The sequence below is a fragment of the Sesamum indicum genome, linkage group LG1 (genome assembly GCF_000512975.1).
Source record: "Sesamum indicum cultivar Zhongzhi No. 13 linkage group LG1, S_indicum_v1.0, whole genome shotgun sequence".
Taxonomy (NCBI): Eukaryota; Viridiplantae; Streptophyta; class Magnoliopsida; order Lamiales; family Pedaliaceae; genus Sesamum; species Sesamum indicum.
The window spans coordinates 15,150,613-15,175,167 of NC_026145.1; the positions used below are offsets into that span (position 1 = coordinate 15,150,613).

At 36.6% G+C, this 24,555-nt stretch overlaps 7 protein-coding genes across 7 annotated transcripts; 3 read left to right on the forward strand and 4 right to left on the reverse strand.

Annotated features, from left to right (window-relative positions):
* Positions 398-1,457, reverse strand: LOC105168571. Its single transcript, XM_011088709.2, has one exon. The coding sequence runs from the start codon at positions 1,393-1,395 to the stop codon at positions 652-654; it is 744 nt and encodes a 247-aa protein (XP_011087011.1). The 5' UTR covers positions 1,396-1,457; the 3' UTR covers positions 398-651.
* Positions 2,477-3,351, reverse strand: LOC105170014. The gene has a single exon (XM_011090592.2). It carries the CDS (start codon positions 3,279-3,281, stop codon positions 2,688-2,690), a length of 594 nt encoding a protein of 197 aa, XP_011088894.1. The 5' UTR covers positions 3,282-3,351; the 3' UTR covers positions 2,477-2,687.
* Positions 5,427-7,135, reverse strand: LOC105170022. Its single transcript, XM_011090605.2, has one exon. The coding sequence runs from the start codon at positions 7,080-7,082 to the stop codon at positions 5,622-5,624; it is 1,461 nt and encodes a 486-aa protein (XP_011088907.1). The 5' UTR covers positions 7,083-7,135; the 3' UTR covers positions 5,427-5,621.
* LOC105168581 lies at positions 8,248-9,063 on the reverse strand. The gene has a single exon (XM_011088719.2). The coding sequence runs from the start codon at positions 8,923-8,925 to the stop codon at positions 8,350-8,352; it is 576 nt and encodes a 191-aa protein (XP_011087021.1). The 5' UTR covers positions 8,926-9,063; the 3' UTR covers positions 8,248-8,349.
* Positions 10,724-12,141, forward strand: LOC105168590. The gene has a single exon (XM_011088728.2). The coding sequence runs from the start codon at positions 10,801-10,803 to the stop codon at positions 11,974-11,976; it is 1,176 nt and encodes a 391-aa protein (XP_011087030.1). The 5' UTR covers positions 10,724-10,800; the 3' UTR covers positions 11,977-12,141.
* LOC105170032 lies at positions 14,157-15,379 on the forward strand. Its single transcript, XM_020692794.1, has one exon. It carries the CDS (start codon positions 14,253-14,255, stop codon positions 15,270-15,272), a length of 1,020 nt encoding a protein of 339 aa, XP_020548453.1. The 5' UTR covers positions 14,157-14,252; the 3' UTR covers positions 15,273-15,379.
* Positions 17,361-20,006, forward strand: LOC105168601. Its single transcript, XM_011088740.2, has 2 exons — positions 17,361-19,155; positions 19,759-20,006. Exon 1 carries the CDS (start codon positions 17,846-17,848, stop codon positions 19,136-19,138), a length of 1,293 nt encoding a protein of 430 aa, XP_011087042.1. The 5' UTR covers positions 17,361-17,845; the 3' UTR covers positions 19,139-19,155; positions 19,759-20,006.

The following is a 24,555-nucleotide window of genomic DNA, read 5'->3' on the forward strand; positions in this document are numbered from 1 at the left end:
GATCTCCTGATTGTTTCTGTGAAAATGAAGCTTCATTACTATCACAATGTCAAGCAGTGGCAGATATTTCTGGAGTCATGAAAAAGTATGACCTTTCAATTTGTTAACTTCTATTGCAATCGCTCAGCAGGTCGTCAACCTGGAAGAGATTTTTCATAATTTTATCGTTGAAATGCTTTATTATAGAAGGTGGTTCTGGTTCAGGATTGCTGGTTTGTGAAAAAATGAGGATGGTTGTGCTTAGAAACCAGCAGTAGTTGGGGCAGCGTTGTGGTGGCGGTGGCATTCACCGGGATGCTATAATTCAGTAATGTGTATTCATAGTGGAGGAACTAACTGTTTGATTAAAGTTTTGAGGTATCTGACTAGAATGAAGGAAAATTCTAACACAGATCGGTTATGATCGAACTTGAACTAATTATATGATTAGTAAGCAATCACTTAACATAATAAGTGTATTGGTTTAGTTCGACTAAACTTGATTTTGGTAAGAAATTTGCGTAGGTTGCATATCTGCACCAGTCGGACTTATTCCCAATACAACACACCAGAACTTACAACACGAAATTAAAAACTAGAAAGAAAAACATAGAATCACAGCTTTTGAATCCCTTCATACTGGTGAAATTTGCTCATGATGAGGACCAGCCTTTAGTAGTAATAGTATTTTCTACTGTAGGATGGACCAACATAGTCAGCAGCATTATCCAGTGCCTGAAGCATCAGCATATGAGCATTCCTTTGTTCTCTCAGTTTCCTCTCAGCCTCAAAAATCCTCCTTTCCGATTCTTGCCTTGGATCTTTTGCTTCTTCATCTTCTTGTCCCGCTTCATCTTCTTCACCTTCTCTTGAATCTTTCCTGGGACGCCCCTTGAGGTCTGTCGTGCAGCCTAAGTGCCCCCCAAAATCGCAAGCTCCACAATAGAATAACCATTGATCCTTATGCACAATTTCCTTACATATATTGCATTCGAATTCCGTGTTTTCGTCCTGGCAGGGGGAATCAAAAATCAGCTGGAGTTCATGAGGGTGGTTCTCCACAAGTATGGTACTGGGCATGAGTGCGCACTGCACGTGAAGATCAAATTCACAGCACGCGCAACTAAAGCTGTAGGCTTTGCCATGAAGCGCACATGCGTTGCACATAAATGATCTGGTGGGATATGTTGGGGTTGGGAGGAGGGTAAGGGGATGGGCGGGATGAGAGGGGTGGTCGAGCGAGCGGGGGGCATCGGTGCAGCGGTCGTGCAGGTAGAAGTGGCATGAAAGGCAGCCATGGAATGGCTCGGAGATCTGGCCCTCGCAGACTTTGCATGAGATTTGCTCGCCTTGGTCGGGTTCAAGGGGGATGAGGATGTGGTGGTGACTGAAATGTTGTTTGTTTTGATGCTTCATTGTCTGAATTATGTGGTCTGTTTCTTGAACTGTATTTGGTATTATATATATACGCAACTTATGATTGTACTATAAGTTGATTGACTATATTTATGTCAATTATTGTAGTGGAGATTATAATGATAGAAGCAGATTTGTTGAATTGGCTGTTTGTATAAAAATAAAGTGAATAACAAAGTCAAGTTCCCCATATTTGAACTTATCAACAAACTCAACTTCCCACAGTTTTCAGAGAATTGGTGAAAACATGTGGCTGTACCATTTAATTTACCCAGATTCCGGCAAATGTTGTCCTTGATATCCATCTAAGTGTACATAGGCACAGTCAACTGTTCCATGTATTTGGTCTAAATGGCTAACTTTCTACTCTTGAGATGATGGATCAGTGACACAAGTATGACTTTCTCCCACAAATATTCTAATACTAGAAAGATGGGTGAGTTATTGCACCAAAAAAAGGCTAGGATGGAAACTTGCCACAGCTAAAATTCTAAACCTAATTGAATAGTGATAGATTGTCAATAAATATAAAATTGGGGCCTTTCGTCAATCAAATCATATTTTGTAGTCAAGTAATTAATCATGTTAATCAAGATGTGTCATGTGGACTATTCTCAATTAAAATGACGAATATTTATATTTATCATTTTGAAAATCACAAAAATCAGGAGATAATTTCAAATTAGCTAGCAAATCATCGATAAATAATATTTATTGTATTGATAATTAAAATTATTTGACCTGTAATAAGTTAATGATTCTAAATGTCAATTTTTATTCAATTTTTTTGTTAATATCAACAAATTTGTGATTTTTTATTAACAAATGGACTTATTTGTTAGACAGAGGCAAATTTCAAGAATGCTAAATATAATTTCTCAAATCGTAGAGATCAACGTGTAATTATATCAAATCTCAGAAAATGAGAGCGTAATTATCCGTAATATTAAAGGTGTTCAATTCATAAGAAAAAGAGAATATATATATCATTTTTTTACTAAAATTGGTTTATTACTATATGTAAAATATATTTAAACTTTTAAATACTTATGACATTTTCAAATAAAAAAATACATTCAAATTAAACAATATAACATAATTTAAATTTCTCAATCAACCAATACAATGAAACATACAAAACGGACCAATGCACACAGAATTATAAGCCATAAAGAAGGAGAAATACAAGAGACCCCCAAGACAGATACATGAACAAATCAAACCAACAACAACATTCGAATTTTAACATAGACCGGACCGAACTGAACATCAAGAACCAATATTCATCATATTCAGAAGTATCTGTAAGTGTAATTGGTCGAAGTCCCAATTTGTCCCATAAAATCGATAGAATCGGACATTCGCTGCAGCTGCTGCATGTGCATGTTGTGCCTCCTTCGCTGCAACTCTGCCTCCATCTCCATCTGTCTATAATGCGCTTCTTCCCCCTCATCCCGCTGTTTCTTGGCACTCAACTGGCTTCTCAAAGACTTCATCTCCGCCAACTTGTGCCTAAAGAACGTCGATGTGTACTGATCGCGCTCGTTTTGGGGGTCAGAGTGGAGCAGAACAGCACAACTTGCATGGATATTGTAGTTGCAAAAGGTGCAATTGTACGTGAACCCGTTGCAGGAATCACCGCAAGAATCACAAGGGCCGTGACAATAGGGCGGGTAGAGGAGGCCAAGGGTGTGGTTGGGGTGAGAGGCGACGTGGGAAGATTGTGGGAGATCGAAGCAGAACTTGTGCAAGTAGAAGTTGCAGGTTGAGCAACTGTAGCAAGTGCCGAATAAGGGCAAGTTACAGCCGAAGCATGCGAGGTTTTTGTTTTCGTGGGGCGTGTTTGGTGCCACGGAGAGGTCATGAGGGTGGCTAGCATGCTTCATTTTTAATTTCTTTCTATTCTTGATTAATGTTTGAATCTTTGTGTGTGTGTCTGTGTTCGTACGTGTTGAGTGTTTCAATAAATAGGGAGGAGGAAGTGTAGAGTTGCTTTGTTTACTTTTATTACTATATATATCATATGTGTTGACATTATCAGCACATGAAAGGTCAACGACGTGTACTTTGGTTGATAGCATGTAGTCATATTATTTCTGCAAAGAATTTCGGGAGAATTATAAAATCGATTTTGAATTTTTTATTTCAAATTCTATAATATTTTTTATTTTATTTAATATATTTTAAATAAAATTAATAAATATAATTTTTTAAACGTGTAGTATATATATAAATTAATGGAATATGATGTAATAGCATTTGAAATAAAAAATTCAATACATAAAATAAAGATATTTGTTTCGAATTTACAAACTTATACATTTCTTTTTTCTTGAAAATATTTAACAAGAAAGTTTAAATGTAAATTGATTGAAATTCATATAAATAACATCCAAATCCCATCTCTAGATGAGTTATTAGAAGGTTGGAAGTCGGCTTAATTACAACGACTTAGTTTTTGGTCTTTTTCTATTAATAGTATACGTAAGTCAGCGTGTTAGGCGTACGGACCGCGTCTCTCGTTATTACATGTGCTCGTCATAACATCACTTAATTATATAACAATTACGAACACGGATCAGACAAGTGAAAATAGCATAAAAATTAGAAAAAAAAAAATAGGATAAAACGGATATTAATTGTTCATATGTGCCTGACGGAATAGGTACGTACAGGCTGGGCCAAGAAATATTATAATTAAAGTCAACTTCTTAAAGTGCATGGGATGAGGTTAATTAGCTAGGTTCACTAATTGACCTGGTCTAGTCTTCGCTTGTTTTAGGTCTTTTTTTTTTTTTTTTTGGAAAAATAAAATAGACAGCAACTTTGTAATTGTACATTTATGAATAATTGATGAAAAACAAGTTGGTTTGTAGTTTATTAATTGGCTAAATTGTGTTTTGGTTCAGAACATTAAGGATGGTATTATATATGTGGATACCAGTTTTGCAGGTGGCATTTTAGAATATTAAATTTTAATTTTGTGCAATCTGAGGACTACGGCCACCAAAATCCCTAAAAGTGACCGAAAATATTGTGGTGGCAATTTTTAAGGATGTTAGGATTGGAGCTTTTGCTTACTAAGCCCCAAAATATTAATTCTTGCCACCTAGGAGATTTACAGTTAAGTGTCCTATCCTTAAAAAATGTCATTTTTCGATTATTTTTGGAGACTCCATTAGCCAAATAGTTCTTAAATTGCAAAAATTAAAATTTAACGGCTTAAATTACTACCTTGAAAGCTGATGCCCTTATAATGCCACCCCTCCTAATGTCTTGAATCAAATGTACAATTTAACCTTATTAATTTTTCCTGTGAAACTAAGGACTTTCTGTAATTAATTTAATTAATCATAACTAATTAATAATGCTAATGCGTTTGTTATGAGGTATGCCATTTTTTTAAATTATGTATTCATCGCATGGAAAATATAATTTATTGGTTAATTGTATATGATTAATTTGATGAATTTATCCAAATTCAGTGGCAACTTATAAAGTTTCTCTGCAACGTGTAAAATGTTTTTTTGTTTTTATTACTCATAATTATATGTAGTCGAACAAAAGCAATGTAATTGTTACGCCTGTAGCAAATTAATTGAAGTTACCATGTATAGGGCTACTTTCTGAGGAAAGAGTATTCCTCCTTCTTTTATTTTGGGTTTTTTGTCTTTTGTGGTTTTTTTTTGCTTATGTGGCAATTTTTATTTACACCATCGCCACGTCAGTAAAACTCTCAAATTAGAACCTTAATTTATATTCAAGTAGACAGATTCCGACCATTTTAAGAAAGTCGGTTGCCGAAGTCCTTCAATAGCCAAAAAAAATTGAAGTTTGGGATGTTATTTGCTACCCCTTTAATTAGAGTTCTTGATTTGCTAGCCCTAACATACGGCACAGTAAATACAATTAAGTCTATATATTTATGCTAAAATAGTTAAAAAAATATCAGTGTTTTTGTGTAATGACAAATGTTGGATATGTTTTTACTTATCTAAAAAATAATTTAAAAATGAAAAATTTTCTATAAAATACTTGCAACCTTAATACTGCTTTGACTTTCTGAGTGTTGGTCTTATTTTGGATATTTTGAGGGTGCAACCGGAGAATGTATGAGGAATAAAAATACAAATCCAAACCAAAATGTTAAACAAATACACGTTTTCATTCTCGAGATATTGGAAAACATTTCAGAAAAAGGAGAATCAAACACGTTGGGAATAGCTTCAGATGAGTTCCAGCGCGGCCTTCCGACCTTGGGCTCCCAGCAAAAGCTGAAGCACAGCAAACTTGAGCTCAGTTTCCCTGAGCAACTCTTCTTCAGTTTTCGCTCCGGCGCCACTCACTTCCTGCTCTTTGATCCCCGAAGTCACGCACTCCAAATGAGTCCCAAAGTCGCACTCACGACAATAGTAAACCCAAGCCATTTCATGAACCGGATTCTTGCACGCATCACACATGAAAGTCGCCTCTGGACTCACCTCCGCCGCCGGAGACGAGTAGTAAAGAGCCAAAGCATGTTTGTGATCCGGACGGGTCACGGTGTCAGGCCACTGAATGCAGTCAATGTGGAGATCATATGAGCAAGTGGAGCAGGTGTATGCAAAGGCCTTGCCGTCTTTCAGACACGCGTTGCATGTAAACCCATCTTTGTACGGAGGGGCCGTCAGCAGGGTGAGCGGGTGCTGGAGGTGGGATTTGTGCCGGACTTCACGTGGGGAGTCGAAGCAGCTTTTGTGGAGGTTGAAAGTGCAGTAGGGTTCAGTGCAGCAGTAAGCAGAGCCGGATAATTCGCACTCGCAAGCAGAGCAGACTTTTGCGTTTTTCTTCTCGATCTCCATGGCTTTCAGGACGTGGGGATGGCTGAAGTGTTTTATTATTGAAGGTGCAGGCTTTGGTTCAGGATTGCTGGTTTGTGGAAATTGAGGAGGGGTGGGCTGAGAAACCGGCGGTGGCTGTGGCGGATTTATGGTGGTATTCACCATGGTGCTATAAGTCGGCTGCGGTGGGGGTGGGGGTGTACTGGTGGTGGCGTCGTTAACTGGTACTGGAACAAAGTTTTGAGGTACCTGAGGTGTGTATGGATGAGTACTATAATTTTGTGTTTCTTGCACTGTTGTATTAGCAGGAGGAAAACTGGGATAAGGGTTGCTTGGGTTGGGGGGATAAGTTGTAATTTGAGGTTGTGGGATGAAATTTTGTGGATCAGTTTGGTTTGTAGGAGGAGGAGGATAACCTGGAAATGCATTAGTTTGGATTGGAGGAGGATAGATGGGATTTTGAGGCTGAGGATTGAAATTCTGTGAGAAATTTGGATTAGCAATAGGTGAAGGAGATAGATGTGAATTGGGATTAGGCAAATGAGCACAGTGAACATGGATATCGAACTCACATTCCGAACAGCTATACGAGAGTCCATATCCAGCATGGTTACAAGAATTGCAGAAAAAAGAACCAGAGGGATAAGTAGGAAATGGCACCAAAGTTAAAGGATGAAGAGGATGAGACGGATGCTTGAGCGATCGTGCTGCACGAAAACATTGTTCGTGCAGAAAGTAGCTGCACTGCCAGCAGACGTAAACGTTGCCTAAGCCCGGAGATTTGCAGCCGGAGCAGTGGATTTCAGAGCCCTGAGGAAGTTGGTGAAAAACGAGGCCATGGTTGTGGCTGAAATGCTTGAACTCCATCGCAGTTTTCTGTCTGTAATCGATGAGAGTTGGAGTTGAATGAGTTTAGCGGGATTAGAATTATGATATATACAAGGATTTTGTCAAACAGTTTAAGCAAGTTGTAGTATAAACAATGTGAATATTTGTGGTGCCAACTAATTGTGAGATTCTTCACAAGGTGGGAGTTGAATTTGTCACCTCTCTATTATGGACATTGACTTGCAAATTTCTGAGTTGACTGACCTAACGATCCATGTATGAGTTTTTCTTGATCTGAATATCGGTTTAATTTGACTTATTTTGGATCGTAATGGCACGTTTACTGCCTCAATATTTTGACATTTGTTCATGGATTTTGGCTTGCTAATGCAGCAAGGTTAATATGTTTCATATTCATTGCATTTGCAGTATCTGATGAGAGTAAGTCCTTGTCCTGTAAAGTCTTGATTGGCAACATCTGAATAACCTAAGTTCTGAACTAAGATGGATATTTACTTAGAAATTATTTTATAAGTATAAATTAAATAAAATAAAAGATGCAATATTATCAATTTTTTAGAGCATGGCTCTTGGTAACAATCACATCACGGATGTGGTTAAGTATGAAATTCACCCGTTGTTGTCAGTCGGAATTCTCTTGCAGGAAGATTGCAATCTTTGCCGTGTAAGCATGAGATGTGACACTTTTGATTCTTTTGTAATCCATTTTAGCAATGAAGGACAGTAACTTTACAAAAATAACAAAATGAGAATTTTTATCACCAGAAATTACAAATCTGGCCAAAATATGTCACATGTGTGTCAATTGACAGCTGCAAATTGGCAACAGACTTTCCAGCCAAATTAATAATTTCCGGCTACAAATGATCTTGATGTGCTATTTTTGAAAAATTATGTATATTCCCTTATAGCTAATATAAATTTCAAGTAGACAAAAAATGCGAGCACCCATACTGTCAGGAGGAAAATTGCACTTTTCCCCCTGATTGGCTAGCTGCACAACTTTTCCTGTAGCATGTTAAAATGTGGTCTTTGAGTGAGCAAATTTTATTTCATGCTCTCGTATGTTCAACTACAATTTCAGTAACAAAATAATATTAATTTCCTCGTATTTTTCGTTTCTAGAAAAATAAATCTCAACTACGAAATTCCACAATACGAAGATGTGAATCAAATGCAAGAATTAGCAAATAGAGTTATTTCTTTAAACCAATAAACAGCCCCACAAATGCAAAGACAAATAGACAAATCCCACACAGAAGCAGAAGAATCATCACTTTTTCCTTCATTGTGATGCAATCCCTGCACACTCCAAATGTGCACCACAATTACAAGCCAAACAACAGTACATCCAACACCCCTTCCCTATACAACCACTACAAACATAACACACAAACTCTGCGGCAGAGCCCTCCGGAGAACCACACGACAAGACCAACGGATGCTCGTGGTCTCGCCGGTTCTCAACCTCAGGCAACGCAGCACACTCGACGTGTAGATCGAACTTGCACGTCCCACAATGGTAGGTAAACGCATGCCCGGAATGGCCACATGCATCGCACGTGAACTCCCCGTCGTTGTAGGGCGGGGAGAAGGAGAGGCCTAAAGGGTGTTTAGGGTGGGAATAGTGGCGTATTCGTCGGGGGAGGTCGAAGCAGAAATCGTGGAGGAGAAATGTGCAGTTGGGCTTGGTGCAAACGTAGGCTGAGCCGAGGATATCTAGCTCGCAACCGGAGCATATAGCCTTGTCCTCTTGGTGCAGCTGTGAGAGCTCCAAGGGGTGGCGATGGCTGAAATGGTTGAATTGTTGCTTCACTTTTTCTCCATCGTCGACGCCGGAGATTTTCATGATGAGGGCCATCCTTTTTTCGTGTGTGGATGAACTATTGATACACAGATAAGTATTGAACAAATTAGTAAGATAGGACAATCTTGTAGGTGTAATGTGTGTTTGTATACCTCGTATGTTCTGTTCTTATCTATTTTAGTTGTAAGTGGAGCCACACTAAGAGATGTCCCCATGGTTTTTTAATGAACAATATTAAAGCTTACTGATAGACTCTAGTGCATGAATACTGCAATTTCTGTTTTATAATCTTGTCAACGAGGAAACTGACAGGAAATCAACTTAACAACTTGCCTTTGGAATTTGATTCTTGCATATACTACGTGAATGCAATTCATTATATATATTTTTAATGTATTTTAAAAATTGATTTAATATATTTATAATTTTAAATTCAATTCAATTCAAAATTAACAAATATGTCCAAAAAAATTATTATAAAAACATATATATATATATATATATGTCCGCAATTCAGATCATAGTTGAATAGCATAAATTTGGAAAGTTATATACATTTGTTGATGCTAACTTGTTCAGTTTCAACTTTAAAAATAATGACAAGTGTATTATACTTATTATATAACAAAATCAAGTTTTATCGTTACCTCAATTTGAACTAGAATTTTCTAAACAAGAAATGCAGAACTTAACTGGGGTAGTAGAAAGTTGACTCGTTGATTTCATGAAATTTACGGAAAACCCTCCTCTCATTTACTCATGATTTTCAATTCATTGTTTTTTTTCTTTGAGTGGTACTAGTAAAATTATTTAGCCACAATCTTATATACTTCTTCAAAGAGTCGTACTTACCATTGTGATTTAATGCCATCTATAAAAGAAATTCCGATCCATTGTAATTTATTCAAGTAATTTTCTCATAATTCAGCCTTACCGAAAAGACAAAAATTGTGAATGTCAAAAAGTTACAAAATTATTGTACAAGCCCTATAAAGATAAAGAATAAAAATATTAAAATCGTGAGGGGCGCATGATATATTCTAACAACTTTTATTTAATACCAAAAAGATCAAAATTGTGAAAAACTAAAAAATTACAGGATTATTTGACGACCCTAAAAAGATATTTAAAAATACCAAAGTAATAAAACTATAAAATAAAAAATATATTTAAACCCTATAAGTTTACCCCATTTTCCATTGGGAGACTAATTGCTACCCACAAACAAATCAAAAGTATTCAAGAGAATATTTAGTAGGTATGAAGTGAAAGAATCCATAAATTTTTTTTATTAAAATATAATTCAAATTTAAAATTGATCAAATATTTGAAATTTTTTTAAGTAAAATTACCCAAATAAATTTTAAAAAACCTACTATTAAGAATTTGATAATAATTTCAAATTTATCAATTTAAATATAGCTTCACTACAAAATATGACTTAAAAATTATACTATTTCCACGATCAAATAAAATTTATGTGAATAACTCTAACAAATGTTTTGACTTCACTTAAAAATGCAACGACTAATAATCATTATCGAGCCATGGTTACTTAATATCATCGTAGTTTTTTATCCTTAGGCATGATAATTAAACATAATAAAAAGCATTCGTATTTTTTCTATTGCTTAAAATAACTTTTATAAAATTAAATAGGTAGCAACACGTCAGTTCCATTCTGTGGTCACAAGACTTCAACAAAAACCGGGAATCTATCAATCACTCATATAATAGACTGTCTTTGTCAAACAGCCAGTGGACGACTTAATTACATAGTAGCCGAAATTGCTGACTGTTTCTCGAGCTTGACTTCAATCTGTAAAGTCTAATTAATTGTGTCCACACGCGTTGGATTCCAGTTCTTGCTTGCTTCTCTTCTTAACCCTAACTCTGCGCCATCTGCATGTGTTTGAGAGTGAAGCAGATATGGGAAGGATATCCTCTGAACCCCAGAAAGAAACTACAACTACCCATTTCAGCCATCCACACCCCTTGAAGCTCATCAATTATCAACAAACCCTAAACTCAGCTTCTTCTTGCCCAGGATGCAACCTCAAACCCTCTGGTATGATCTACTCTTGCACAACCTGCCACTTTTTCCTCCACAAGAAATGCTTCGAAATGCCTAAGAAAATCACTCACCCTTTTCACAAGGAGCACGCTTTCACACTCCTGCCGGAGCCCGCTTATGCTGAAGGCCTCTTCAACTGTGATGCCTGCGGCGAAACGGGCAATGGCTTCTCCTACCATTGCAAACCGTGCGGCATTGATTTGCATATACTTTGTGCGGCGATGCCCTTATCCCTCACACATGTCTGTCACATGCACGTGCTCGCTCTTACTTTTGGGTCACCTTATGGTGACAAGGTTTTTAGTTGCCACATATGCAAGGGCCCTGGTTCGGATCACTGGCTTTATAGGTGCAATTTATGTGGATTTGATGCGCATTTGAACTGCGCCAGACGCGTTCAGCCTGTCCAGCCTCCTGTGCAGAACAGGAATGACACGAATTTCATGGCTTTTCAGTCTCAAGGGCCGATGCCACAACAGGCAGCGACATGCTCCAGATCCGTTCCCTGGCCTAATCAGCCTCAGGTCATCAGGCCGCAGTTTGTTGCTGCGACGCCTCAGCCGATGCAGCCGAATTTCATGCCTAATCCCATGATGAATACTGCTGCTGTTGGTGTTCCAGCAGGAGGCCTTGCTATGCCTCCCTCTGGGTTTAACAGAAACAGCAATGAATTTGCCATTCAGGCCATTCAGCAAATGACTAATAGCAATCATGCCGTGGCTCAGGCGATGCTGGCAGGCGGTACTGGGGGCATTGGAGCCAGTTTTGGTGACAGGGGAAGACAACAGCTAATGCAATTGATATCTGGCCTTAACCACGTTGGGATCGGCGCTGGTGGTATTCCTGGTCTGAGTGCTGTTGGTGGCGGGGGCGGCGGGCAAGACTTGTTGCAGTCACTAATGAACAGTTGTGTTGGTGGAGGAGGAACGGATTTTCTGCAATCGTTGCTGGGCGGTGGAAATGGTCTTGATTTTCTTGGAGATGGTGGGCTTGATCTTCTCGGCGGTGCACTTGGAGGCCTTGGCTGCTGAATATCCACGAGTCCTGAGGAATGAAACTTGTCTGGAAACCCCGAATGTTCTTTCCTTTCCTTTGTATCCTGCAATAATTTGCTTTCTATTCCCCGGATAAAATCCTTGCCGTATTAATTTGTATATGTTCAGAAATTATATATTGTATCTTTGTATTCAAGTTGATGGACTTGAAATTCAATAATAATAAATTCATGAAATACAAATCTTTTGAACTCTAATTCACAAAAAACAAAAAAAAAAAAACAAAAATGCTATTTGCCATGCCACGGAAATGTCCATGGCAAAAAAATATTAAAAAAAAATTCTTTCATGGTGAAAAAGGCTAAGAATCTTAACAGAAATTAAAAAAAAATTATGGTGAAAAATTAAAAAATTCAGATCCCAGTGAAATGTGGATGAAAATGAGCAAACTTGGTCTCGTCGGAGTCGTCTGGACGAGAGGATTTGAACGGAGGTGGTTCCAAGCCGTATTTTGTCCTGACAGTAGAGAGACGACAACAAATAATTTCAACACAAATGTCGACGTTCATAATTTACTATGAATTAAAGGTAGCATAGTTCTTCATAATTTACTACGAATTATTCATTGCAAAATCGTTTAAAAAGTCTAAGTTCATAGTTACACAATTTGCATCGATTTTGCCACGGATATTTTTTCCATGATCGGAAAATTTATTGCAACTATAGTATTAGTACTTGTAGCCATGAAATTTTTCTATGTGACAAAATTCTGTAGAAATAAAACAGTTTTTCGATGTAATGTAATTCTGAACTATATTCTGTCGTTTAAAATCCTTTTTCCCATTTCTTTCAAATTTATGTTCTTACATATAAATATAGGTACTGAATCACTTACGGTATGCTGTCAAATTATTAGTTGATTTATCTGACTTTCTGATTCCTCTGACCTCGTCATGAGCAACCAAATTAAGCACCCAGTACTTCCACGATGAACCTCGCTTACATCAGATTATTTCCAGTTGCTAGAATCACGAGTTGTACAAGTAAGACTAAGAACCCTAAAATTGCAAAATACACTAATGCGGTAATTTGAGGTTCCCACTACATAGAAATGTGTATGGCTTTAGAACACAACATTCACGACCCAAAACAGAAGTTTACTAGTGTTTGGAACCTTAGAGTTGCACTTATTTAATAAGTTTTTCGCTCCCATTCCAAATATGAATGACTTTATTTTCAAAGTGGTATGAACACGCATGTGGTAATAAAGTCCCACAATTTAACAAAATTGGCGCATTAAGAATAAAATACGTCAAAAATTGCAATCTGATTGAAGTTTGGAGCTCACGTGAGGCGCAGATGCTAAATACCTACCAAATTTGTAATTTTTAACAGATTTTATCCTTAATATACCAATTATTTTAAATTATAAAACTTAGTTGTCAAATTAAATTTTGATAAGATTAAAATTGCCACACCCGGTATAAATTCACCACTATGTTTTCCAAATTCAGACAAAGAAAACAAATGATTGCTTCAAACGATTGAATGGATATTTTCCTTCCATTTCCTGCGCTGATAAATTATCACTTATAACCAAGTGGGATATAAGAATACCATGTTTTGAGCTAGCATCTAACCTAACCCAGGAAGAACCAGGCCCTGATAGTGAAACCTAGACCTTGTCAACCTCCTAACCGTTTGTCGACAATTGATTTTGAGGCCTTGCTTGCTCCCCACCGGAAGTTGACCTCCACAACCACTTGCTATAAATTGTACATAGTCATCCACACAGAATAATACAGTCCGTGCATAATTCCAAGTTTGCACCACGTCAAGTGTGGAACATGACTCAATGTTACAAATCGCTCTTTTATTTTTAATTATTCCGGCAGACTGTAATGGGCAAGACCTTCTATAAAGACATTTATCATTGTGAGGAAATTTTATGAAATTAAATTTACCGTGTCTTACCTATAACAAAGACTCCAATTATAGACAGTTAAATGGTGATTATTTATATATAATTATACAAAAATATCAATTCTTTCGAAATTAGATTAAAATGTGTGTTCTTTTTACTTTTTTGTATTTATTTTTTCTCATTCTTTTGTCCTTTTTTGCACACTTTAATTTGAGTTGCATCATACATTTTTCTAACACGATCATGGTTCATCAATCAAGTTGTTGATTCTTTGGCTTTCTCATGGTTGACTTCGTTTCCCTAGTAAACCCTTTCTGTCTTCTTAAACCAGCACGCCTGAAACTCATTCAGACATAACACGTACCCTTCATTCGAACCACATAGAAATATGGGAAAACCAAACGCCGAACCCTCCAATCAAACACCAATCATCCATTTCAGCCATCCTCACCCTTTGCAGCTCCAACCATCAGTCCATCCTTCGCCCTGCTCCGCCTGCAAGCTTGATGCCTCCGGCACCATCTACACCTGCACAGTTTGCAACTTTCTCCTCCACCCCACATGCTACCAATTGCCTCAGCAAATCAAGCACCCGTTCGACCAAAACCACGCCTTTTCTCTCCTACCAACGCCCGTCTACCCCGAGGGCCTTTTCAGCTGCGACGCCTGTGGAAACCAGGGCGACGCCTTCTCTTACCATTGCACCCCTTGTGGGATTGATCTCCACACAACCTGTGCTTCGCTGCCGATGAAGTTTACCCACCAATGCCACCAGCACGAACTCAGCCTGGCTTTCTCAGCCCCGTATCCTGGAAACACTTTTTCTTGCGATGTTTGCAAGAGGACAGGCTCCAGAACCTGGATCTACCGATGCAGCACTTGCGAGTTCGACGTTCATTTAACCTGTGTCGCAAGAGTAATTCAGACAGCGACGAAATTCAGCACGACAAGATCAGTTATTCCTCCGCAGCCTTCCAGTGTTTCCATGAATCCAACAAATACGGGAGTTTATGGTGCGCCTGTGCTGCAGCCAGTGGTAGTGGGGCAACCCCAGGGTCAATTTTTAGCAACCCCGTATAACAACATGAACCAACCAGGTTATGGAGCTGTCAGGCCTGTTAATAGCGGTGGGTTGAGAGACCAACTCGCGGTTGCGGCGGTCAATGGGATGGCCAGCGGGGTTGCTCAGTCGGCGGCCCAGGCTCTTTTACAGGGAGTTTTCGGCGGCGGCGGCGGCGGAGGAGGAGGAGGAGGAGGTGGAGGTGGAGGTGGTGGTGGTGTGAATTATGTGGATGTTATGGGGATGGGGGGCGGCGGTGGAATAACGGATGCAGGTGCATATTATGATGGTGGTAATTATGGTGGAACGGATGGAGGATATGCTGGTGGAGATGGCTCGTACTATTAGGTTCAAAAGAAATGGCTAACATTTACGATTTAAATTTTACATTACAAGTTCATATATTTGATCATATCAAACTTTTTGAGTTTGAATCAAATTTGATTAAATTTAAATTCATTATTCAGAGTATGATTTAAATAAAAATTTGCTTTCTTGATTTTCTTTTTCATTTTTCCTTCTTTTGGACATAATTGTTTTTATTGTAAAAATAGAAAAAAAAAATAATAATCTGACTCTAATAAGGTGGCAAATCTCTACGTAAAGTTTACATTTGCATCATCAAGAAATTATTTTAACCAATCATCAACTGTTTGATTAAATTAGTATCACCTCTCTTCAATAAAAGAGAAATTTTTACGCAAATTCACATTATCCACCCCATTGTAATAGAAAAAGAAACGGAAAAAATGCAAAACCCTCTAATAATATTATAAATGAACAAATTACCCTTTATGAAAAAAAAAAATCTTAGCAATTTACCTCTATGAGTTTTTTAAAATGAAGTAATTTTATCTCTCTAGACAGAGGGCAAATTATTTCATTTTGATTAACACATAGGGATAAATACTATTTTTTTTCCATAAAAAGATAATATGTTTATTTATAATATCACAATAGATAAATTGCATTAAACCCAAATAGAAACTATTCCAACCACATCAACCACCAAAATTTTAATTGGCAAAGTTAACTTTTGGACCATTTAGGTTTTAATTAATTTTGATGCTCCTTCAAAATTTCTCCTCATATGGTTTTGGAAATGCTCATTAATTGTTGTAAGGAAATTGCTATGTCAAATAATTTCAGTATAAGACATATCGTTCCTCCCAATAGGTGTTGCAGTGAAAAACAAAATGCCTATTTGGAAATAATATATGTGATATTTGTTATTGTTGCTTTTCTTTCCCCATCTTGTGGCTTTTACAAAACGTGGATTAGAAAGGATTTCACGAGAAAATATTTTAATATTTTGATATTTGAATAATTAATTTAGAAGCACTTAAGAGAATATTGGAATTCTTACATTAAAACTTTTAAAAATCAAGAGTCATAATGTTGTCATATATGATAGAGTAACAAGATCGTCTGGTTTTCGTTTTATAAATTTCCTATGTTTATTCTGCTTTCCCAGATTTCCTTAATCTAAATTCCCAGATTACATAATTTATCGAAACAATTTTAAAATGATTTTACTATATAATTAAAAGATTATAAATTAAACTACTATTACAACTTGGGGACAATAGAAAACAAGTTACTTCTGTCTTCTATAAACACTCGTTGAACCTCTCTTTCAATCGATGTGGGATAAAAAACTTGTAACATTCTTCACATCCAATTTATGCATTCCCTCGCGCAGCGTGGACTTTGATACCAGTTGTAGGGCACTGTTGTGGACATCCCACAATTAAGTTCTTTCACTCTCTATATGGTCCTGTTTGGTCTTCCATATGATGGAGAACACGGCTGTCAAAACACAAACTTGATACTACAGTGATACCAATGCTGGTTCTAGCTTGCACATAAAAGATTATGTTACTACACACTGTCCCACATGCGTCAACTTTAAGCGCACCCACACACATACACCCAACTCTATGTTTAACGAGTTTTTGTTCTAATTATGCTAATAAACACATAATTTACAGACAAAACATCAAACCATGTATTTATTTCTCAATCTTATTATAAGGAACCTGTTTGCACACAATCAATTTTGAATTAAGATTGGTGAATTTAAAATCTTGAATTTTGAATTCTTACTGATAAAATTATGTAGATAGTTTGAAAATTTCAACTTTTGAATTTACTTTATATTTTGATGAATATTGATAGATTTTAAATTTTTGTGATATAAAGTCATTTGAATTTTTTTTTCCGAATCTTGACGGTAAATTCAAATCTATCCATTCACATATAGTATGAAATAATACCACATAACTAAGATCGAAACGAAGAAAAAAAAAAGGTAAAATGAGATTAACTTGAAAAAAATGTGAAAAGTGAAATTTAACCCTAGAAAGAATAACTTAAAGCATTGCTAAAATAATAAATAACTTAAACCAAACACATTGTGGTTGAAATCAGGAGTTATGGTACAGTTGTAGTCGCCTTCGCCCAACCTTTTCAAAATTGCGCCATTTGGCTCCTTCTCATGGTTGATACTTTCCCATACCCTTCCTTTCCGCGCCCCACTCCTTCCTCTCCATTTCTCTCTCCCTCTCAGGAGTTATCCAATCTCCAGGAAGGAAAAAAGAATCGATGGATGATCACTATCCATACGCTACGAAAACGTTTATCGGTTTCTGCAGGTTCACAGCCTCAAGTCTTGGTGAATTATTTGAATGAATTTCTTGTCTTGCTTTGATTTTGATCACAATTTTCTTCTTTTTCCCCCTTGCATTTATGGGTTTCTAAGCTTCTAATTTCGCTGAATAAAGAATATTCCCCCTCTTGGTTTACGCAAACCCCAACCATGAGGAAATTCAATTTTTATTTCCGGTTTTGGGTTGTGGGTTATTCGTGCGGTTAATTGAAGTGGGTTTGGAGAATCTTGAGCAGTGGTGATTTTGCGAGTAATGGATGATGATAATTTGATTGATGTGAATTCCATGGATCTTGATTTGAACCAAGAACCCATGGATCGACCTCAGCGCTCGGTTGCACGAGCTGGGTCGTTGCTGGATGAGTTGGAAACACCTCATGGGGGAATAGAGGAGAGGATTAGACAGCTAGAGGGTGTCTCTGCTCGTGCAAGGCAGCGCCAGAGATGGCGCCAAGAACGGAGTTCTGTGGAAATTGGTCATTTTTCCAGTGAAATGATGGCTAATGTGGATGGTGAAAGAGGTATCGGACTTAATAACATAGGCATAGTAGAAAGGATTGTCGAGAAGGGAAAGGGCTGTAAAAGGGGTAGTTCGTATCTGGTAGCAAAGGCATTGGAGATAGATTCTGAGGTGCAGGAAGCTGATAACGATGGTGGGAGCTTTTATGATTGTAATATATGCTTGGAGCTGGCAACGGACCCTGTCTTGACTTGTTGCGGGCACTTGTTTTGTTGGGCATGCTTTTATCAGGTACCAGATGTTGATTCGACTTCTAAAGAATGTCCAGTTTGTAAGGGAGAGGTGTCTAATGGTACAATAATTCCTATTTATGGCAATGGGGGCGGTGCGCCTGTGTGTGAGACAGAATCTGGCTTGAAGATACCTCCAAGGCCCAAAGCTCGTAGAGTTGAGAGTGTTAGGCAGCAGAGAGTGACCCATGGTCTATCTCATGTTCCTGTTGCCGAAGCACTAAGGCGAATCAGGATAAGTATTGGTGCTATGGGACATCAAACACAACAACAAGAGGTTCGCAATAATATTCCAACTTTTGATACAGAGCCTCATGAGGGGCAAAATGCAGAGGCAGCCGGTAGCCGCAACATAAGGATCCATCAGGTTTCGAGAGCGTTATCAGAAAGTGTTGCTTCTCTTTCTTCCCTTTCATCTGCTTTGGTTAATACAGAAAGGCTAATTGAAGACCTGGAAACAGCTATTAACTACCAGTTTTCACGAAATGATGCACGGGTTTCATTAGTTAATGTTGGGGATGCTTTTACAGGGCATTTCGCTGTCTTACAATCTGACAATCAGCCTCCAGATCCAGATTCTGGTGAAGATCTCAATGCGGCCTTACCCATTACCGGATCTCCCCAATCAACTGATATTCCTGGTTCTTCTGTTCATATCCTGAGGATGAGAACTTCTACTGAGATCAGTATGCCCATGGTCCCTTCTTATTCTCTTCGAAGAAGAAGTATTATGTCAAGGAATCCGGATACAGACAGCAGGGATACCCGTGAATCTAGAAGGAGAAGATTGAACTGACTGCATCCAAAAAGATGGTAAATTTGATTTATCATGCTGAACCAGATTTTGTTTCCTTGCATAATTAAACACTTATTAGTTTTATATTACCAATTTGACAGCATTTATGGACATTATGTTAATAAGTATGGTTATAATTCTTTCACAGAAGAAAGTATATAATTGATGTTATTTGTAAAGAATATCAAGTTGTTTCATGATTCCTTTCTCCGTATGACCACAGACTAACTGAATCTTGTACACTCCATCCAGACACTATGGACATTCTTTTTATCTGAAACATAAACTGACATAGTGCATTTATTACTTCTTCCATTGCATGTAGTGTTTGGCAGCATACTGGATATATTCCAATAACTACTATCTTCAGTTTTCTCATGGTCAAGAATAATTTTATTATTTTACCCCTTTTCGTCTCCTTCTCTATGTTCTTGTTTTTCTTTTGTTTTCTTTTTCCTTTTCAGTTGTGCTGTTCAATTCTTGTTGCATTTTTGCTGTTATGACCCCAAAGAGTTCATGATCTTTTTTTCTTTTACATTTTCTTCTACTTATTATCAACCCTATAGTTTTCTCACCATCAGTACTATCTGCTGTCATCACCTGTGATCATGGTGATGCAGATCCCAATGCATAATGTGTCCAGTCATTGCCACCTTCTCACCAAATGATATCAACAAAGAAGTTCTCTGTCCCGGCTGGTTCAAACATAGAGCACCGTCATTCTTTAACAAGACTTGGAATGGGCTTCACTGTGAAACCTTGTGAATACCAGATTTTGTGCTAGGCCCTTCCATTTGGTAGGGGATGCCTGCTGAAGTGAGAATTATATTATGTGGATTAAAATTCTTGTTTTTGCCCAATTCTTAACTAATTTCGAGCAAAAGAAAATTATTTCCAAAACTTAGGAAAATACTGTCTAGTAATCTAACACTATTTATTAGACTCTACCCATTATATTTGTCAGATTTCAAAATGTTGTCCTCATCACTTTAACCTATAGTCAATACATTGTTATATTATACAATTTACCTATTACATAGTAACTTATGATTGGAAAATTTAACGTCCCAACATTATTACTTTATTAGTAGACAAATAATATGCTATATTTATTAATATCATTTGTTTAATAGTAATTATTATTAACTATGTAATTATGACTGTTACTAGGATTAACATCTATAAAATAGACATAAATGATTAAATTAAAAACTAATTGACATGATTAGCTTATGAGCTAATTACCTTCCCATCCCTTATTGTTGATACAAATTTCATTTCAGTCTATTTAATTTAGCCCTTGTTAGAATTAGTCCTAACCTTTGTATTGTCTTGAGAAAGGGAAGTTTCTGAGGCTACTATCAGAGCTGCAATACTTTCTGTAAAAACCATTAATTTTAGGAAAAAACGTATTGTAAGAATTAAGCATTTTTCCAAGATAGCGCATAATCATTAAGTGTGGACTGGGCGTTGACTAGCTGAGATAGGTTCGGTACTTAATTTGAATGCTTAGTGTATTATTTCAAGTGATAAGTTTAAAAATAGGATTAAACCTCTATGAAATAGCTGAATTACCAACTCTAGTCCTCTCTCTCCATCAGAATTCCAAAATCTTCTCGCTAAATTTATCGTGTTTACCAAGCTTCCCTCACTTGATGATGTAACAAAAGTTCTGTTAACTTCTTGTTATGCCTCATTGAACTGTCTTCCCTTACCGTTGAGATTCGGACAAAAACTGATGAATTTAAGGGGAAAAAAAATTCATTACCTTCTTGTTTTCATGATCCAACTGTCCTTATTCTACTGACCAAAATACTGTTTAGTAAGATTTGGACTTGGAGGGTGTCTTGATGTAATATTCAAATACATAAAAAGGAGAAGAATGTGAAGACACTAGTTCATAAATATAGCCTTGGATAAGAAAAATAAAACAATTTTTCTCTAAAATAGGAGAGGAATGCGAGGAGGAGACAAGAGGGGTGGGCAGTGGTCGAGGGAGGGAGAGTTGATTTAGGATTTTATAGGTTAGGCCTCTTTCAATCGAGTCAAAACGACAAAAGTTAGTATTAGTCTATGTCGATCTGCATTTAAAGATCCAAACACGCTATGTAATTGGGGAACAAAAATGACATTTGTATTTGAGATATGGAATTTAATTATTACAAGAGCACACCTTGAACTAGTGAAACATCATAAATACACCTTTGTCAAAATACATGAGTATTACTGAGACACTCTGGTTCAGAATGGTTATTTTAATGAATCAATAATTTCACTACTTTCTTAATTTTTTTTATCTCAAGAGCAAAATTATCATGCGATGGGTTCTGTTTTAATTCTCTAGAAATGAGGTTTTTGTAATTGCAATAGAGAAAAGGAAGAAGTTGGTAACTTACCAATTTTAGAAGTGTGCTTGACCTGTTATCATAAACTGAAGAAAGTGGTAAGACAAAAGTACACCGAATGAACCTTGTGGTGGATTCAGCTTTTGGAAATTGATCGTGATAGAGAGAAGTAGTCAAGTTGAAGTAGAGTATACATGAAATGGACCCTAGACTAATATGGGATAAGTCTTCCTCATGTTGAGTTTGTTTTTACTGGACGATAATTGGACACCCTTGCTGGATTTACTGTACAATATTGGTTCTGATTTCTCTCCAAACTGGTGATGCAGTTTGTGGGTTTTCTGTGTTTAATTGAAAGAGCACCGACATAGATTTGATGAGTGATGCAGTTAATGCATGCTCATACGGATCTATTAGTAAAATTTAGTTACTGAGAACTGAAGAGGAAGGGAATAGTTCTGCCCCCCTTATCCATTGATGAAATGTATGGTTGTTTCCCTTGTATTTTTTTGGATTGATAGTTTGGAAGTAGAGATTTCAATATCTAATAACATGTAGTTGGATTTGTTTGTAAATTTTATTTAGAGGTAATTTAAAATACTTTAAGTTTCATTTGGACCTATGTTTTGTGGAATGTTTATGGATTTCAAATTCTTTTATATGGATTCATTAGAAATAATTTCTCCAAATTCCTCCCTCAAATCCAAATCCTTCACCAAAATGTAGCCTCGGAGAACATAATGAAATACTTGTAAGACCAACTGTACTTGATTAATGTGTTTGTTCAACACAAGAAAATATTCTTCTCACATACATATGTCATCGGAACGAATTAGGAGCAAAATTCATCCTGGGATGTAAATTAGGAGTAGCTTTTCATTGCTAGCCTCATTGCTATCTTATATATATGTTTGCACCAAGTACCACTGTAGTTTCCAATAGCACTATCGACTTATTATACGATTTACTTCTCAGGTTTGCAGCAAGATTGATGTGGTTAAAGTGTTTAGCATGTATGAGGTGGATACCAAAGTATTTTCTGCTTTGGAATTCCTGCCACTTAATCTTACATATTTTAACAAGTTATTTCATCTTATATGGAGCAATTTACAGAAATTATATCTTTCCTGATTTGGGCGGCTATGTCTGGTAACTGCTAATTTAAATTGTTTCTGTGCTGCCATAAACATCCATCCATATACGCTTTCACCTTAGTATTGGTTTCACATGCTATACTTAGTTGATCAATATGCTCTTTGCTGACGGATTTCCTTATTACCTATGTTTACAGTTCTTTGTTGATGCTTGCTTAAATTTTTCTGAGCTTTATTTTATGAGATGGGATAGCTTGAACATGATTGTCGAATAATTTGAAAATGCATCCTATAGCACCTTTAATTAGTTCGAATCCTTGGTAGGTCAACTTGTAGTCCACTTTTCATATGCCAGCTATGTGTATAAAGTCTACATCACATCTCATATGCACACCGAGTAAAAAATCCATGTCACCTCTCATATGCGAGAAAGATATATAAAATTCACAACATTTTCATATTTAAGGGCCGCGTGCATGTGAAGTTGGAGTATAAGATGCAATATTATTGTGGAATGTGGATAACGATCCAGATGGTGCTTGATCGTTATCACTTACATTAGCATATTTCATCCAGTTGTATAATGCGCGCTAATTCATAAACTAACCCCTTGTTGAACTGCTGCACTTGTACAAATCCTCAGAACATGGTTCTTTTTCTATCTTCTTTCTACTCCAAATATTTAGCTTCTTCTAGTCTTCCTGGTGCTCAAGACGGATCAATTCTCTCATGCCCATAACCTGCTAATAGGCTTGAGTCTTGTGCATGGGATGGGCTTATTCATTCTGTCCTAATATTATATTCAGACAGTAGGTCTTTTATCTTGTGTTTGCTTCTTTTTCATATTTTGCCCAACAATACCCTCCCCCCAAAGCATTAAACAAACGTGTGAGCTCCGTTCTGTACTGGTGATAAACGAAGGTAAAGTTTATCAAAGAAAGAGCAAAGAGAGTATGGGTGAGGCCTGACAAAGACAGAAGAAAAAAAAAAAGCAAAGAAGCAGTGAATGAGTGGTACAATAATTGGAGTGGGAGTCATAATTTGGTCAGAAATGGAACTCTATTTTGAACCCAATCATTGCCTTTTCCTTCAGGACTCGTTCCCATCACATTCTACTTCATTATGTCTCCTCCATTGCATGCTGCATACATATAGTATGTATGCATCCATCATACACCAATACATGGATGATGCTATTACTATCTCATCTCATGATGTATGTTTATATGACATGGCCATGGGATACTTTGCATCATAATCATGTAAAAAACTTCGTGCATGCCAATTCAAGAAATTGTATTAAGGCTTTCTGTTATTATACGTAAACCTTCATTTTTTTTTGAAAAATTTTGTCCAATATACTTAATGTTTGTTTTTGTTTAACAAGTGGATTTCTCCGTTGGTCACAATTAATCAAATTTATTAATATTAGTAAAAAAATTGAATGGAAGTATATGTTTTCTCCTAATTGATTTATTACTCACTTATAACACATCAAATAATTTTTTTCTAATCAAAATACCTTTACAAAGGGTGGAGATATACCTTATCACGCGTATTAGCGTATAGAGTTAATTTGGTCAAAAAAAATTTATTTGATTTGCAATAAGTCAATCAAGTAAATATAAATTTATATTCAACTTCTTTGCTACTAACTGAATGTTTTGTGAATTTCGACTAATAAAGGAGTCTATTTATCGACAGAAGCAAACATCAGTAGAAATATAATTTTTAAATTACAGGGGATGTAAGTGTAACCACATTAAATTTCATGGGAGAGCAATGTAATTATTATTAAATTATTTTAGTTATTACAATAACTTTGAAACATCAACTTGTGTAGCATGCAACCCGAAATAAATCAGTTCATATTGGAAGAAAATTAAATATTTTATTTATTTATTTAGTATTTTCTCAAGAGAATTTTTTTTATCTCATTAATATTCTTTTTTTTTTGGGGGGGGGGGGGGGGAAAATT